Source organism: Haliotis rufescens, unplaced genomic scaffold (assembly GCF_023055435.1).
Source record: "Haliotis rufescens isolate VD_foot unplaced genomic scaffold, xgHalRufe1.0.p SCAF_52, whole genome shotgun sequence".
Lineage (NCBI taxonomy): Eukaryota > Metazoa > Mollusca > Gastropoda > Lepetellida > Haliotidae > Haliotis > Haliotis rufescens.
In genome coordinates this window covers 829596-847824 of record NW_025964246.1, presented here as the reverse complement: position 1 = coordinate 847824, position 18229 = coordinate 829596, and the positions used below count along the sequence as shown (strand labels likewise).

General features: G+C 39.3%; 1 protein-coding gene across 3 annotated transcripts in view; it reads right to left on the bottom strand.

Annotated features, from left to right (window-relative positions):
• LOC124144040 (transcriptional coactivator YAP1-like) overlaps positions 1–16745 on the bottom strand; it is a 50160-nt gene extending 33415 nt beyond the window's left edge. The window contains exon 1 of one of the 3 annotated variants that reach the window (XM_046513257.2): positions 16127–16745. In XM_046513257.2, coding sequence (XP_046369213.1) covers positions 16127–16557 — 431 coding nt within the window. In that variant the 5' untranslated portion in view covers positions 16558–16745. The remainder of the gene's footprint in view (positions 1–16126) is intronic. The other 2 variants (XM_046513258.2, XM_046513259.2) reach the window with 2 other exon arrangements.
• Positions 16746–18229: the final 1484 nt, after the last annotated feature.

Sequence of the window (18229 nt, the reverse complement as noted above, 5' to 3'; positions counted from 1 at the left end):
CTTAGCATGGGAGGTTGTATGGGAGTCTTAGCATGGGAGGTTGAAGGGGAGTCTTAGCATGGGAGGTTGTAGGGGAGTTTTAGCATAGGAGTGAGTGAGTGAGTGAGTATGGTTTTACGCCACTTTTAGCAATATTCCAGCAATATTACAGCGAGGGACACCAGAAATGGGCTTCAGACACTGTTCCCATGTCAGGAATCGAACCCGGGTCTTCGGCGCGGCGAGCGAACACTTTAACCACTAGGCTACCCGACCGCCCCTTTTAGCATAGGAGGGGTAGCAGGACTTCAAAATATAACTTCAGGTGCTTAGCGAAAGGAACCAAAACATGTGAACATGTTCACCCTTCAGTGGATTTTATTAAATAACGAATGCTGGTGTTCCTTGGTTGGGGCATGGAACCCAATCTCCTGGGCAGTGCATGAATGCACTACCCACTAGACTACCCAAATGAATCTTGTATGCATATGTATCAAGCTACATCAGGCCGGTTTTTTTTATAAAAAGTAATTACATCTGACATATAAAATTTCATTTCAACAAAATGAAGTTTCCTGAAAAAAAAAAAATCAACATAGACATATGAAACAAAACCATGATAAAATGACACATAGACGTTACCATGGTTACAATCAAGATCATGCTGTTCCAATCCATATGTAACACATCGACACAATGTTCAATCCACTCAACACAAAACCATGCTGACATGAACAAGTGGGACACTGACTGATAGGAAGGCAAGCTAACTACCCATAACTTTCAAAACTAATTTCAAGCATGCTTCATTTCTTGCACTTGCAGGCTTGACAAAATCTCCTTACACTGTTCTGGAACTCAAAACTATCATGCATTTGTTACTAGTTAACAAAGACCAACACTGCACCTGAGTTTTGACATATCAAAACCATCTCGGGCGACTAGGATAATTCTCTAATTATGGCAGGGAAGCGTTCATGCACGGACGCAGACAGTAGCTGCTGATGATGCGGCCTACGATGATGCTGTTGTGAGAAAACCATGCTGTAGCTATCCATCACAGAGGAACACACACTCGACTACTCAAATGCATGCCTATATTTAGCAAACAAGATCAGAGAAAGTTGGATCGAGTAGCTCGCGATATCAAACTTTATGTTGGCATCACAAGTGGAAGTAATTCTGAACTGACAAAAAGTTTGTCTTGGAAAGAAAAGGAATTTTTCCAACTGCTGTCAATGGCTGCATTTTTATATCTAATTTTGGTAAACTTCCACAGACTATTAAATAGAACACAGCTTTCCAGAGATTAACTAAACCAGAACTTTCAATGGAATAATCTACATAAAACTTTCAACAAATGAAACTTTTCAAATAAGACTCTGAAGTATTTTACCACTGACTTAACACACTGTTATCACAAAGAACATCGGAATTAACATTTAAAGAATCACCAAATCTAAAATAAATGATCCAAATATATTCAGAAAACATGAATGTGACCAATATATACACAGAAATCATATTTATCACTTAAATTCCAAACTTTCAAGAACAAATATCCCCGACTTTTCAAACAAGACTCTCTCAGGTCGTTCTTCATTGACCAGTTGAACAGCCCCGCCCTCCCCCGTGATCATCTTCCCGAGGCTAGGGAGTTAACTGACTATAAAAGTCCAGTTTCCACCCTTGCCTAACTAGGCTGGTATTATGGAGTTACATTTTGGCTGGACTAACGAGTCTATGCATAGTCCAATCAAAATCGCGCAACGAAATCGAAATCCGGTTAGCAAACTGTTATGCAGATTTCGGCCGATTGCAGGATTTGCAAAGCATGTGCACCGCAAACTCGTTGTCAACAGATATTTTCCAAGTCTTTTCATGTTTTTAATCAAGAAGCTCAAGTGATTTGATGCACTTTGCGATGTAAGACCCGTTTTATCACAATATAGATCTTAATTATCGATCAGATCGTCTTGACTGGGTGCCGCCATTTTGTTTGAAACAAAAGCAAGTGATACAAAAGGTGGCTTCTGATTGGTCCATAAGAGAGGTTTATTAGGGACATAACTCGTTAACCACAGGTGTCGCTACGATCGAGCCCAGGAATTCCTGCCTAGTTCGGCAAGGGTTGAAACTGGACTTTTTAAAGTCAGTTAACTCCCTTGCCTCGGGAAGATGCCATTATCCTGTTGAAACTAATTCTGACTACTCTTGACTATATCAGAGCTCCAGATAAGCTTTTGGTGTTGTGGGTATTTTACCCATGCATTTTAAAATCATTGGGTATCAGTAATTCTATCTGCGTATTCAAATTTCTGTTACCCACTAGTTTTTACACATGTGGGTATTTAAGTTAAATATTTAAAAACACTATTCATCTAGTCCCTGCAAACTGGTGTCGTGTGGGTTTGAGAGCTTTATAGGACCCAAAAATACCACGATATTTCCACACGAAAGTGTGATGGCAAATGATCATGATGTGACTGTCATCGTGGAGTTTGGCAAGGTTGACGGAACGCCCGTTTATAATTTCAAAATAAGTTTGATTTGCTAATCGAATACGAAGGGTTACTTCACAATATTTTGATGATACGCACCAATGTTTGTTGCGTATTTGATACGCTTGGATTATATTTTACTGCGTATTTCTGCATTTCTGATGCGTATTTCACGCAGATAGGCAGCTTATCTGGAGCTCTGCTATATTCTACACTGTTTAGACACATCTGCATGTCTCACACTGAGGTCAAGTATAGCAGTACTTCTGTGCTGGTATTTTACACAGCACCTACGTGAACTCCATCAAGTAACAGCTGTCACAACCGAGGTTTCGTCACTAGGGCAGCGTATGATTCACAATCAAGTAACAAAGCTCATGACTAGAGCCCTACTGCCCTTTCCTGCCAACTGAATCTCTCACAACTGATTAGGCTGACCTACTTCTTTGTCAATATAGATGGAAATCACACGATTACAAATGCTGTGACTACGAGGTTGTGATCGAACACAGCTGAGTCCTTTAACCAGTCTCAACTCATGGGAGAAATCAGTGACAAGTTGACAATGGGACAATGTCCTGCCTCAACCCACATTATAACGAAAAAATTTTTTTTTAGAAGAATTTGAAGATACGAAGTTTTTAGCCACTTTAATTATGTCAAAGTAAAGCTGACACAACAGGCGTGAAGCCCTCAAGATATGCTGTCATCAAGATCTGGGTGTCTTTCCTCCAGTAAATATGAAATGTCAATGACAAGAGAAGAATCAGAGAATCATCTGAGAATAATCAGAGAACAATCTGAGAATAACCTGAGAATAACCTGAGAATAATCAGAGAATCATCTGAGAATAATCAGAGAATAATCACAGAATTATCAGAGAATAATTTGAAAATAATCTGAGAATCATCTGAGAATCATCAGAGAATAATGAGAATAATCAGAGAATCATCTGAGAATAATCGGAGAATAACTTGAGAATAATCAGAGAATAATCAGCAAATAATCTGAAAATAACCTGAGAATAATCGGAGAATAACTTGAGAATAATCTGAGAATAATCAGCAAATAATCTGAAAATAATCAGAGAATAATCTGCGAATAATCAGAAAATCTGCGAATATTCAGAGAATCTGGAAATAACCTGAGAATAACCTGAGAATGATCTGAAAATCCCAAATTATCTGCAGACACAGATTCCATTAAACGCCAAACGATATGAATGACCATTCAAAATAATGGTGACATCAAAGGGTGCCTACCAGCTTAATGTACATATCAACATGTGACAAAACCACACACACAAGAACCAGCTCCTTACAGGGCCTTCTCCAGCATATAGTTGAAACATGTTGTACAATGTTGTAGTGTGTATGCATGAGTATCTGTAGGTACTGTTGTACAATGTTGCAGGTTGTATAGTGGATGTCTGGTACTGTTGTACAATGTTGTTTGCATGTGGGTACTGTTACACAATGCTGCAGGTTGTACACAGGAGTAAGTGGGTACTGTTATACCATGTTGCAGGTTGTATAGAGGAGTATGTGGGTACTGTTATACCATGTTGCAGGTTGTATAGAGGAGTATGTGGGTACTGTTATACCATGTTGCAGGTTGTATAGAGGAGTATGTGGGTACTGTTATACCATGTTGCAGGTTGTATAGGAGTATGTGGGTACTGTTATACCATGTTGCAGGTTGTATAAAGGAGTATATGGGTACTGTTATACCATGTTGCAGGTTGTATAGGGAAGTATATGGGTACTGTTATACCATGTTGCAGGTTGTATAGGAGTATGTGGGTACTGTTATACCATGTTGCAGGTTGTATAGAGGAGTATGTGGGTACTGTTATACCATGTTGCAGGTTGTATAGGGGAGTATATGGGTTCTGTTATACCATGTTGCAGGTTGTATAGGAGTATGTGGGTACTGTTATACCATGTTGCAGGTTGTATAGAGGAGTAAGTGGGTACTGTTATACCATGTTGCAGGTTGTATAGGGGAGTATATGGGTACTGTTATACCATGTTGCAGGTTGTATAGAGGAGTATGTGGGTACTGTTATACCATGTTGCAGGTTGTATAGAGGAGTATGTGGGTACTGTTATACCATGTTGCAGGTTGTATAGGGGAGTATATGGGTACTGTAATAGCATGTTGGAGGTTGTATACCGGAGTGTATGTGAAAACTGCTGTGTCAGCCGGCAGACAAGGTCACCCAGAGCTCCAATCCCTATCCCACACAGTCTCTATAGAGAAAAGATTACCCCGGTGTGTGGAGAGTGGGTCCAACCCAGCTTCATTAATATTCAGCCTACAACACACATCCACATGTGACAATCTATGTTTGTATGGGAACAAACAGTCCCCCGTCTGTCCTGAGAGCCTAGCCACTTCACAGGGAGCTAAATATACCTGGCAAGAAGCACTAAACTCACGTGAAGCGTGAAGACATATTGTTTGCGACAGCAGGCGTACCAGGTACAGGGAGCTCCACACTCCTGGGACAGCCGGGTGAACAGCCTCAGTGTCAACAGTCACTCCATGTAGGTCCTTCCAATAATACCACCATACCAGTCAATCAGGCAATATACCATCATACTATACCAGTCCACCAGGCAATATACCACAACACTATACCAGTCCACCAGGCAACCAGGCAATATACCATCACACCATACCAGTCAACCAGGCAATATACCATCATACTATACCAGTCAACCAGGCAATATACCATCATACTATACCAGTCAACCAGGCAATATACCATCACACCATACCAGTCAACCAGGCAATTACCATCATACTATACCAGTCAACCAGGCAATATACCATCATACTATACCAGTCAACCAGGCAATATACCATCACACCATACCAGTCAACCAGGCAATATACCATCATACTATACATTCCAGTTATATCACGGCATGTCAGCTACATGTGGACAGAAATCCCGAAGTGATGCAGGTCTCAGATGTTTTGGTGAAACCCACAGGACAGGTATGTACTGACAATCCTAGAAACATAACTGGGGCGAACCGGGATTCGAACCCACGATCATAGGTTTCCGGTGTGCCAAGTGGACGCAACTCTGCACAGCAAATTGCTGGCGCCTAAGACGGCCAACCATGTCCCCTTTTATATCGAGATGTACCTAGGATACACATGAAGGTCCCCCCTAACAATACATTAACCTGAATTGTAAAATATAGAAATCCAATTTGGGCATTATAACTAATATTTAACATAGGCTTGGGTTGAATAGCAGCCTATGAGATCACCAAGATGAATCCTTTTTTCGACACCCACTACCCTTGTAAACCGTTGTGTTATCCCCCCTCGCACACACCTCGTCAATTTATGCACACGACAGAACACTGCATAATGGAGAAGGGTGTGTAGTAATCTGTCACAACCACTTCACCTTTAGGTGAGGCCTCTCATAGACAGCGATGCAGCTGACAACGGCGGTCCCATCTGTCCTTGTGCCACATTAACGTGTCAACACTTCAAAGACTAACTGACATGGTGGAGGAAATGCCCTTGATATATGTTAAACCCATTATTACCCTGCCTTGTGCAGCACCTTGAAGACATTGACAGATTTCCGCTAATTTCATACTGACATCTTAGCGTTCGCAAAGCTTTTGTACAGGGTTGGAGAATTGAGAATAAGTGAGCGAGTGTTTGTGTGTTTGTGTGTGTGGGTGTGTGTGTGTGTGTGTGTGTGTGTGTGTGTGTGTGTGTGTGTGTGTGGGTGGGTGGGTGAGTGAGTGAGTGAGTGAGTGAGTTGGGTAAAAAGCTGGTTTGAACAGGGTGCCGTTGTAACCCTTACCGCTACGACTGTCGGAAGTCCATGTTAAGGTATGGCAGTTTCGATCACCTTAGCGCTAAGATCACTTTCAACAACGGCACCCTGTATTCCAGTTCTGTCACGGCATGTTAGTGTCATGTATGAGGAAAGCCCGGAGGAAAGCCCAAAGGAAGGCAAGTTTGAGACAATTATCACTTGAAGACACTTTGATGCAGTTGTTAACCCTACACAGGTATGAACGAGCCAAAAACGGCCATTGTTTCTCAATTCCTAATGTATCATTTTCCATCACATCGTTTTCATAGAACTGAACCTGGGCCACCAATTTAATGACTAATTAAGCAATGATCACACTTTCAAAGGCCATGAAACCTGTGTGTGCTGTAGTATGACATTCTTATCATATCTAAATTGTCAGAAATGATCCGTTGGTTCATCCAGATACACTCCATGTTTAATGTTCCAAGTCATACACCAGCATGTCGTTGTTATTTGTGGATCAAGTTATGAACCAATCTTTGCTGCATGATGTCATAACACATTATTAGAAAGAAAAATAATTGCAGTGTTCCCGTTGGGTTTTGACCAAAAACTGCCAGTCCTGGTTGCCTGGAGACTCTAAAAATTACCAGTCCCCTCTAATTTTTGTAAGTCACAACTTTCAACAAATAAATGCAATTAGATCTATGTGTCATTCACACAAAGTTCAGTCACAATTTTCTCGTGTTTTTTTTTTATTTCGAGACTAAGTCACTACAAATACATATTTAACCTCAAAGCAATGCGAAATGTTATTTCCTTGCACAAAAATTAGACAACAGGAAACCCTGATGGTAACAGACAAGTAGACTTTTTTCGAAAAATATACTTATCTGAATATCACCAATTTTGTTCAACAACAAAGATTTATAAGGTACTCTGCCGGTCCACAGGGACTGGCAGTCACATGAATTACCAGTCCAAGCCTAATTTTACCAGTTAAAACTGGTAATTACCGGTAAACAGGAACACAGTAATTGTATTATATATATTTCACAGCAGAGTTAACACCAGTTGCAAAATTCAAGGCCTTCCCAAAGCCTTTACAAAGCCTGTTTAATAAACGATATGGTCTTTCAAGGACTTTATCAACTTAAGCCAAATTCAAGGCCTTTTTCATTCATCACCTGATGCAGTCGTTGGTAGGACTTAGGAAGCATGGATGTCAGTTTTTTGTCACATTGGCAACTTTTTACCCATCTTGAGATTTAATTTTTTCAAACCTTCATTGAACTTAGTCCTCAAATAGTATTGAGTGAGTGAGTATGGTTTTACGCCACTTATTGCAATATCACGGCTTCACACATTGTGCCCATGTTGGGAATCAAACCCAGGTCTTTTTACATGACAAGCGAACGCTTTAACCCTAGGCTACCCCACATCCCCTCGAGTCTGTTTCTTATGAACGAGACAGAAGCCCTTACTATGTTTAAATTTTCGGTCCGTTTTATTCAGTTCCAATTTGCAGCAAAACTGAAGCATTGAGAACTGGTTCAGAATTACAGCCCTCAAATGCTACTAGTCAACGTGGACTACCATCATCGGCTTTTTACTAGTCCTCGGCACAGTTTAGTAGTCACAGGCTAGCGGACTAGCATGAAGTGTGGAGGCTGACCAACACACTCCCCACTGACCTTAAACAGTTGAGAAAAGTCGCACTAGACAACCCCGACACCTGGTAATGAAGTTATCGCACTGCTTTAGAACAAGACTTGTACTATTGTCCTACAACTGATTAAGACAACAACATTATCAACTGTGTATCGCTATGACAACTGGCTGGTGAATACAAGTCATTATATCCCACATGGCATCGCATGTTGTATCAAGCATTCTGTCTTTAATTACACAGTAACAGAAGCCAATATATTTTCAACAAGATAAACTACTTTTTCCCAGGGATAACCGTCATGTGCTTCTAGCCATAGACTCTTTCTTTGTTCTGGAGTAGATTAGGTTTATGATCATAAACTAAGAGCATTTAGGGTCAAGAACATTGGGAACTGATAAATGGAGCAAGCAGTATAACTGACAATCTCTACATTTAAACATTTTCACTAATTATTGCCCGATTTTCACAGCTGCTGAGAAAAACAGTCTAATTTTCTTGCTATCAAAACCAAAGGGAGATATCCTCATCTTCAGTCTTTATCTTTAAGTACTCCTTCAACTGTGTCGATATCATAATAAACCTCTTACAGAAATAGTTCACTTCAACGCAGACATAATTATCGTCCAATCAGAATGATGGGATATCTTCACTGCGTAACCAGATCCTACCACAACTGCGTTCTGCACTAGAAGCTCCCTGTTTCTGCAGTCGAGTTGATGGCAAAAAACTCTTGAGTGGAGTGCATAACTTTGCACATGTGCAGGACATCCATAGGCCAACTTGCATGGTAATAAAGCCCTTAAACATCGCCAATACCAACCCAAATGTTACATTCTTCAAAAAACACAAAAAGGACAGGAGACAATTTCAGTCACAGTAATTAAGTAACAATAATACTCTTCTACAACCCAAACCAGTTCCTCTCAAAATATTTCACGTTCTAAAATAATTCCATATCAAGGAATATTTTTGGTAAGATATAACCCTGGTGAAAGAATTACTATAAGACTGATGTCAGGCGAAAAAAAAAGGTTGCACAGGTAAATGTTGTAAACTCGTAAAAAAATAAATATAATTTTTCCCTTTCACACAAAACATGTTTTCTCATATTTGTTCAACAAGATGCACAGGTAATGTTTTGTACACATAAATCCCTTTTCATCCCCAAAATTAAATCCTGGGTTGCTATGGTAATCTGAAGTTCCAGCTGCATTTAAAAGAAGAAATAGCCTCCTTGAATTACCCAGACCCCATCCAGGTCTAGGGAAAACCTATTACTGGAACGAACGGAAAAATGACGAGTCTTTCAAAATATCCCGCAGCTGATTTAAGATTCAAATAGCAGCAAATCAACAAATGTAATGTAACAAAAACAAACTGATATTACAGACCATGGTGTCATCCCACTTTCAAAAACACCCCCATTAAAACCCCTTTGAGGGGCTGCTGTCAAACAGGGGTTACAGCACACCATACGAAGGCGGCAAGGAAAGGGTCAAGGTCGGTAAACAATAAGGGGCCAGGAACGAAGCCTTCATGGGTGGCCTTGATTCTCCGGGATTTCCGGCCATGTGAGAGGGGTCCCTTACCAGGGGGTGCCTGGCAGGGTATTGATGATTAATGGGTGCCACGGAGTGCAGTAGGTGTGGCAGAGGAAATGGAACTTGTGGGAGGATTGGCATGGCGGGTACTTGCATTTAGCGGGGTGGACGAGATGAAAGGCGATATGACCACAGGGATGGAATTATGGGTTGGGTGTATTTAGGTGTGGTTGTTGTGGGTAGATGATAGATTGTAAAGATGAGATGGATGGGTTTAATGGGTGGTTAAATTTAGGCAGGGTACATGATAGCTCTAGGAGTCCGACAGAATTATGGGGTGGTGTTGACGATACAGGGGTAGACACCAGTGTCAAAATCCAAATAGTCTGCAGCTCATATCAGACAATTGGTGTGTGTAATATCAGCGATAAAAACTAACATTTTTCGTCCCTTAGTCCTTATAATGATAACATATAGCAAATCCCTTAAAATAGCAAATTTCTACAAGTCCTTATCCAACCTAACTCTCTGGCAAGAGCTAAAGAACTAGTACCAATTTTGATCGCTGAAAATAAGTAGAATTGGTAAAAAAACCACTTAACCTGGGTTTTCACAAAAAGGATTACTACTGGCCATGTCTATCCATGTGTCCGCAGCGAGGGTAAGCTTCAGGGTAGATAAGGGTGGGTGGTTCATGAAGAGGTAATACAAACCATTTCAGGAACGACCATATTGATAGTATGGTGCTTATCTCAATCAAGCCTAGCTGGACCTCAATGATACCAAACTACAAACATTTACTCTACGATTCAAAAGTAATATTTGAAATCTTCATGCCTGCATTTCACCCTTCAGATATCAGGAAGAACAAGTTTCATGAAAACTTACAGTTGACCCTCTATCCTACGAATGGTGGTATTAATTCCCATCAATTAACCCAGGTTATCTCGTAGGTTCCTTTTGATGTGGATCCACCAGAGATATCGTGCAGGCTGAGAATCCATCTCTTGGCCTGTAGCCTGAACCAAAACGTTAATTCTCTCTGCCACTTAGAAATAACAAAACTCTGCAAGCCTGACCTCTCAACACTTCACCAGAGATCTTAATCAGTAAGTATCTACTTATTTTAGGTATCTATTTCAGACCATGTTCAAGGCTTCCAAAAGTGGATAAAAGTAGAAAAAGAAAAACAAAAATTAATATTTCAAACAATTTATTCTATCTAAGTCTGAGCCTTCCTCAAGTTTAAAAAAAAATAAAAAAAATATTTTGAACATTTCGTACATATTTATTATAAAAAAAAATTTAATCTCAACTTAAACCTAACAATTATGATTTTAATTTTGCCATTAAACGCATATTGTTGAAGAAAAAGGAAATGGAAAAACCCAAATTGACAGGCTTGTAAATATATTAACAGCTGTAAATGGTAGGATCACCTGTGGCCCTATACTGGGTCAAGTAGGGAGTGAACAACCGCAGGTAAAAACACAGGTAGACATGAATCTGACCTATATTTGTATGTACACACAAACATCGTAAACACCGGAGAGCCTGGCATCAACCAATCAAAACAACCTAGCTGGGTGAAAACTCTCAAATACAACGCCATTATTTCTAGCAAAGTATTAACCTTGCCAGTCCATTAAGAAACTGCCTTATAAACATGGTAAATGGAACATGATTTATTTTTATAGTTTAAAAAAAGAAAATCACTTGATTGTTATATTATTTATTTGTTTGAATGACGACCTTCCATAACAAATATCTCAACTAAAACATTGATTGTTACCATGGTTACAGAATGCATTAAACTTTTAAATTATTACTTATCTCTTGTCCCACCCTCCCACTTAATCCTGCACTAACTCACACATGCTAATAATTACCCACAACACTCAATCCCCGCCCCTAGGGGCAGACCTGACCCCCCACAGTTCAAACCCTCCCCACAACAGTGATCCCCAGGGCTATCCTAATTGACTTGTTTACAGGAGGGAGAAAAACACACGGAGAAGGTATTAAGGGGGGATAGGTACCCCCAATTCCTCAAGGTTTGTGAAACTGCATCCCAGAAACAAAGGTTAAATAAGATCAAAGTGGATTAATTTTTTCCCCACCTGGGAGTGGCCACTATCGAGTGCAATGGCCTGCACTGCAACTAACTGCTCAATGTATTCATGGGCAGCTGGAACTACTTTCGGAGTAACAGTAAACCCTGAGCTTAGACTATGGGAATTTCTGGTCGAACAACTAGAAATGGAAGGTCTGACTTAGAACACGTTTGATCCTTGTTCACTCATAAAATATTTCTTTTAATCCCCAGTATGCACATAAATATACATACTTATATTATTTTTTTAAAGAATATTTAATGAAGCTGAACTGTTTGTGAAATCAAATCAAGCTATTGTGGATCTTAATTGCAACTTACATTTTTCATCAAAATGCCATGTGTATTTTGATATGAAAATATATATTTTCCTTTCAGATAAAAACAGATCTGTCAGTTTCATTAATTTGTGACTCAAGTCATGTTCATGAGGATGAAAAGTGTGCAAAGTTGTACTTGAACCAGAATTAAATCAAAACATTATAGAGTTGTTAGCAACGCGAGATTAGTGATTTCTTTCTCCGTAATGGAGGCCTCGTGTATATCCTTATTGAACATGAATAACGAATGGTGCCAGTGAGGCAAGAAAGACTCAGCCAATCAAAGACAAGATGAGCATATAAATGATTCATTCTGTTGATAAGCCGGGACATTTCACAGATTAAGTTTCAAAAACCAAATATATCCCCAGGTCCCCTACATCACCCGTCATCTTATGTCTCACATTTAGACGACAGCACAAATATGCCTTGAAAGCAAATTTCAAAATGGCTCTCATGCTACTAGGATCCTTCTGTAAAGTTAAACTTCTCGATTCAATGACAAAGAAAGTCCTTCTTCTGACAGAGTATGTGTTTTTATCGGGGATATAAATTATTCACTAACAGAGCTGATAAGGTTACTCGGGCCTGGCTCTTCCTTTCATTACAAAATCCCAAGATTTGCAGTGTGGTTTCCATGGTTACACAATGTTTGAGATCTAAACACATGTTGCAGCCTGTACCTGAACTGTATCACGTTTTACAAAAAAACACAATTCTCTATTTCGTCCTAGGATTCTGGTTTTAGGAAACTTGGATTTTTCATTATAGAGATAAATTTGAAGGAAGTTGTGTGTTGGTGTTTAACATACAAATCAGTTAAAAATTTATGATTTCTCCATCTAAACATATTTCAGTACTATTGATTCTGGGGTTTGGCGACAAGTTGCATTTACACAAAAAAGAAGTATCGATTATTTCAGGTTTTTTTTGTACTTCTGCAGAAATAAATCATTAAAAAAAGAAAGATCTTACCAGGACTACAAGTTGTTCATGATCATAGGTGTTGTGTATTATGCACAAGACACAAAATCATCTATTTCAAACATAATGAACTTCTATTTAATTCCAATTTTAAGTTTGAACAAATTAACATCACAAAAGAGCCAGAGAAAAATGAAGCCTGAAGATATAACAGGGTTTCACCTGATGCAGAAATGTGCATCCAGTTACAAATATATAGAATTGACGCAGAGAAAATATATATTGCATCTTGGGACAGTAATATTCTTTGTACCAAATTCTTGAGAAGGGAGTGAGTCTGGTTTTATGCCGCTTTAAGCAATATTCCAGCAAACTCCCGTCAAGGGACACCAGAAATGGGTTTCACGCATTGTACCCATGTGGGTAATTGAATCCGGGCTTTCTGTGTGTCGAGCGAATGCTTTAACCACTAGGCTACCCCACCGCCCCAAACCTTGAGAAGAAATATAGAGGTCCTGTAAAAAAAATTGGCAAAATCTTCCATGACACTACACAATTTCTTTACAGGATCCTCATATTTACTTTAAGGACCCTTGAAATTAATGATTGGTGGACCCTGGACCCTAAGTTTTGGAAGTCAAGGTACAACCAAGGTCTTGAACTCAGCTCAACTGAGTGAGTGAGTATGGTTTTACGCCGCTTTTACCAATATTCCAGCAATATGACGGTGGGGAACACCAGAAATGGGCTTCACACATTGTACCCATGCCGGGAATCGAACCTGGGTTTTTGGCGTGACAAGCGAACGCTTTAACCACTTGGCTACCCAACCGCCCTGTCAACTTGTAGAGAGAGCACCGCGTTCTTGAATCCTTTCCCTTGTGTACACTATCAAACATCATCCCACACAAACTGACACAGATCAATCGTCCCACTGACCAGAAACAATCCTTGGACCAACTATTTCCACATTTCGAAATACAAATAAGCGAACACATGCCACGATTCCCTGCCCCCACAGGAAGTGCTCAACAATCTACTTCCACTCATCAAGCAGTAAAACAATTGGGACAATCATCCAACACTTCCTCAATGACCCATTGTCATTATTACCCACCACTGAAATACGGATCCTTAGTTACCATTTGATATTGACATCATATCAACATTATTCTAAAATACCCCACATGGCTATTTTTACCAATAGAAACTAGCTGACGACAATAATTATGAAGTATCCTGCATCACCTTTACTTTGAATCTTTCTTAGGCCTTTTATTGGTTAGTTTACAAATTGACATCAAATATTTTAAAAAAATAATGACATTAACAATTATTTGTATTTTCACCTGTTTTCCTATCTGGTATCTTTCCAACAAGTAAAGGATATAAATTAAATTTGTTTGGTGAATAAATCTACCACCATTTACAAACTGATATGCTCCTGAAAATGGTTGTTGTTTAACACCACATTCAGCAATGTTCCAGCTATATGATGGTGGGGCTTGAATATAATTGAATCTGGACCAGACAATCTGGTGATTGATAATGTGAGCAGCGATCCACGTCATCGGTGTACGATGACATGCAATCAAGCAAGTCACCCAATCTGACCACCCAATCCATTTGGTCGCCTTTTACGACCAGCATAGGTTGCTGGGGAGCATCACTTACCCAGAATCCCCAAGGATGCTGACAACAAAGACAACGATGGACAGATTAAAGATGATGTTCTCCTCGACTTACACTCTAAATATGAACGGGCGTATACAAAGATGCCAAAATCGGCATCTACTGACACATTAATGTTACTTTGGTAGTTGTTTTTAAAAATATATTTCCCTGACTACTTATGACGATTTTTTCCCCAAAACATTTTGTAAAAAAAAACGTTGGTAAGAAATTCGCAATATTACTCTACAGTAATGTCTTGCTGACCGTATAATAGTGTATATGTCATAATACTCATATAGTATGACATTTTAACCTTTTTGAAAAGAATACACATGTCGCATACATGTTCATGTATTGAACCAAGACAATCAGTCACCTTGTTGAATGATAAATGACAGTTGCTTCTTTTCAATTATTCATAAATATCCTTGATATCTACAGATGCTGGTGCTACAGGTATGACTCAGCATGAAGCCTTACACAATACAACCTTTGTTGCACAATATTGCCCTGATTACCACCCCTCTCCACACACACAGGATGCTATAGCTACATACTGGACAATATTCCATATTTTTATCAACAAAGTTGATGTATACACAATGTTGACACTTCTGTCATCTTTCCCTATGTAATAACACTTTTATCCAATTTTTGATACTAAATAACAACTTCTTTCAAGTCTTAAAATATATCAACAAATTGTTCAACATTTGGAACAAAGTACTCGTTCTTCAACAGTAACTGTTCTTATTGACTCATAATACAATCAAGTTACCCAATACAGAATATCAAAGGTTAGTTTTTCTCAATAATCCCTGAAAGTGTATTGTATGTATGACATCAAAAATCTAACTGGTATTTTCAACGATCATTTATGAAAGTACAAATTTCAGTATGACACCAAAACCTATGACTATGATATTTCCTTCTCATGATCGGTGTATTAACAGACTAGGAAATAAAACAGGATATACAAGCTATATCACAACTGTTGATCTCATCATGTCCGTACACTTACAAACGTAAGTACTTTATCTGCGTCCTCATTGTGACCATTTAATCACACACTCTTGTTCAGTCATATATGATTGCGTTTGATTTGGGCATCTCTTGAAAACACTGTTATCTTACTTCGAAACTTCACGATTTTTAACTTTTGATAAATTGTCATATATGCATATATACCAGCTGATGTGAAACCAAACCACGTTCTATGAAGTAACTGATCAACAATATCAAAGCTACATCAGAATCATCACAATGTCGAATATAATTAAAACTTGTATTACACTCGAGTAGTCATAACAGTGCATCGTAAACTTAAGTTGGTTGAATGACAGTTGAATAAACAAACTTTCAACACAAAGTAAACAACTTTGGAAAACGGACCAATACGACATATCTACGACACTCATTCATCCACGAATCACCGAACAACGAATCAGTAATGGAAGAAATAAATAAACTGTTACCCCATAACCACCCTAAAACAGAACATTTCTCGACATCACCTGTCAACTTCACAATAATGTGCACAGCCAAATCCAACATGGCGGCCAAAATTCGCCGAGCCCCGAGTTACCAACTTTCGCCGACTTACTTCAAAAAGTACCTTTGTCCGATCGATGTTTTAGCAATGTCCCAGCCAGGGGGTAAGGGTTGATCATCTGTCACTAGGTCGTAACTGTGCTGTCGCATGTGTTGAGGGGGTAGAGGTGGAGCCGCGCTAAGCGTCTGCTGCAAACTTGCAGGGGAGGAATGGGCCCGACTGTGAGCTATGGCCATTCCTGCGACTGAGTTCGGAGGGGACGGGTACCCTGAAATGTCTCCATCGACAATGTTCTTCTGACTATCTGGTTGTTGGAAGAAAGAAGCGGGCAAGTTTCTCATCCGAAGAGGGACTGGCGATGGTTTTGTGGGATCTTCTGGAGGGTTTATCACAACTTTAAACAATTCCTCGAATGCTTGGTCACTTCCGTCCCGAACATGCACTACCTGAGAACCCTTGCGTTCTGTCCTTTCGAGCGACATTTTGGGTGAAAATTTCACTCAAATCACACAAAACAGAGTCTGATTAATGCTCCCAGTCGAGACTTCCTCCCCTTTCACGAAAATAATAGCAGTAAATCCCGAAGTTTTCCTGGCAAGAAATGAGGTGAGTCGAGTCACCATTGGAGTGGGCACGAAATTGAGTTTACCCACACCGCATCACTACTCGTGTAACAGGTACGAGCATCCGAGGTCGAAAATAGTCCGGGAGAAAATGAACGCTCACTCTCCGCTTGGTGGAGCTATTGCAATTCTGAACAATTGGTAGAAAGTGATGAGTAACAATTGTTTGTCACAATAACTTATGCAAACGCGTTACGGAAATTAAACAAGCGAGTTAAACGGACTATATAGAGCGGATATGAACAAGGTCACTTGAACAGCTGACGTCATGAGTGCTCTCCCGTTTGGGACGTTCACCAACCCCGAGTTTCAGCGAAATGAGACGAGAGGCAAGGCGAGTTGGTCAATAAATAGGCCGCCACGGTTGAGTAGCTGATTAAAGAAAACACCTTTGAGTGACCTAATCAAACTGTCATTGCAAAGGTGTTGTCAATTAACTGGGGGCGGGCCGAGGTTAAGAGAACTGACCAATTCCCGAGAATGACACGACAGGGGGGCTTTGCCCGTTTCCAAATAAGGAATTTTGCGTGATCGAATTGAAACGACTTAACCTGTCAGTCAAATGTTTCTCTCATTTGACATAACGTTGAAGCGGGGGCGTGAATTTACAGTTTTATTTTCCTAAATGTGAAAACTTTGTCTTTAAAACATCTTTTTGTAAATACGTAACAATGAATCACTCCGCTTGGGTGAATGGGCGAATCATGAATGAGGCTGGCGACCTACGTGCTTCATAGTAAGTGTGTACTACGGGTAAATAGCAAATGACCCGAATATACAACAGTGTGTTATTGCACCCGCTGCGCACGTGAGGACAAGATAAATTACCGCCGTCCGTATAGCACGAGATCACTGTGCGTGAAACAACCGGTGATTATCACGTTTATTTCCCGAGGTACCAAGAAGATGAACATGATCGATTTTTACAATTTTGAATAATTGATTGAGTCTATTGATTTTGAACTGCTTTGCCGAATATTTTGGTTTCCTTTGTTCTGGGTAATTCATTTTACATCACCTTAACCGATTGAGTTTTATAATTCATAAAACTTGCAATGTGGACTTAGAAATGATTTTTTATTTTACATTGGCTAACATTTTAAGGAAAGAATTTTGCAATTATTTTTAAATGTATAAATATTTTATCAATATGAGTTATTTCAAATGTACAAATGTTGTCTAATAGAACACTGCAATGTTTTAAAATTTTAATTTATACAAAAGTTTAGCTTTGAAGGATATCCATCAATCAGATGTGAACAAACTCGTAAGCTCTGGACGCAAATATTACTAACCAGTAATAATATCTAAATATTCCCCATATGTTTCATATTTTCATTGTTGTCTTAATAATCTTAGAGAGCAAATAATTAAGAATGTGTGCGCATGAGTAAGTAAGTAAGTGGTCATTGATTGACACTACTTTGTAAAAATAAAATTTTGTTGTTGTAAAAAGACGATTAAAAAAAGAGACGCCAAAATGCATATCCAGCTTCAATTTTTAACATTAAAATTGTATAATTTCAGTTAA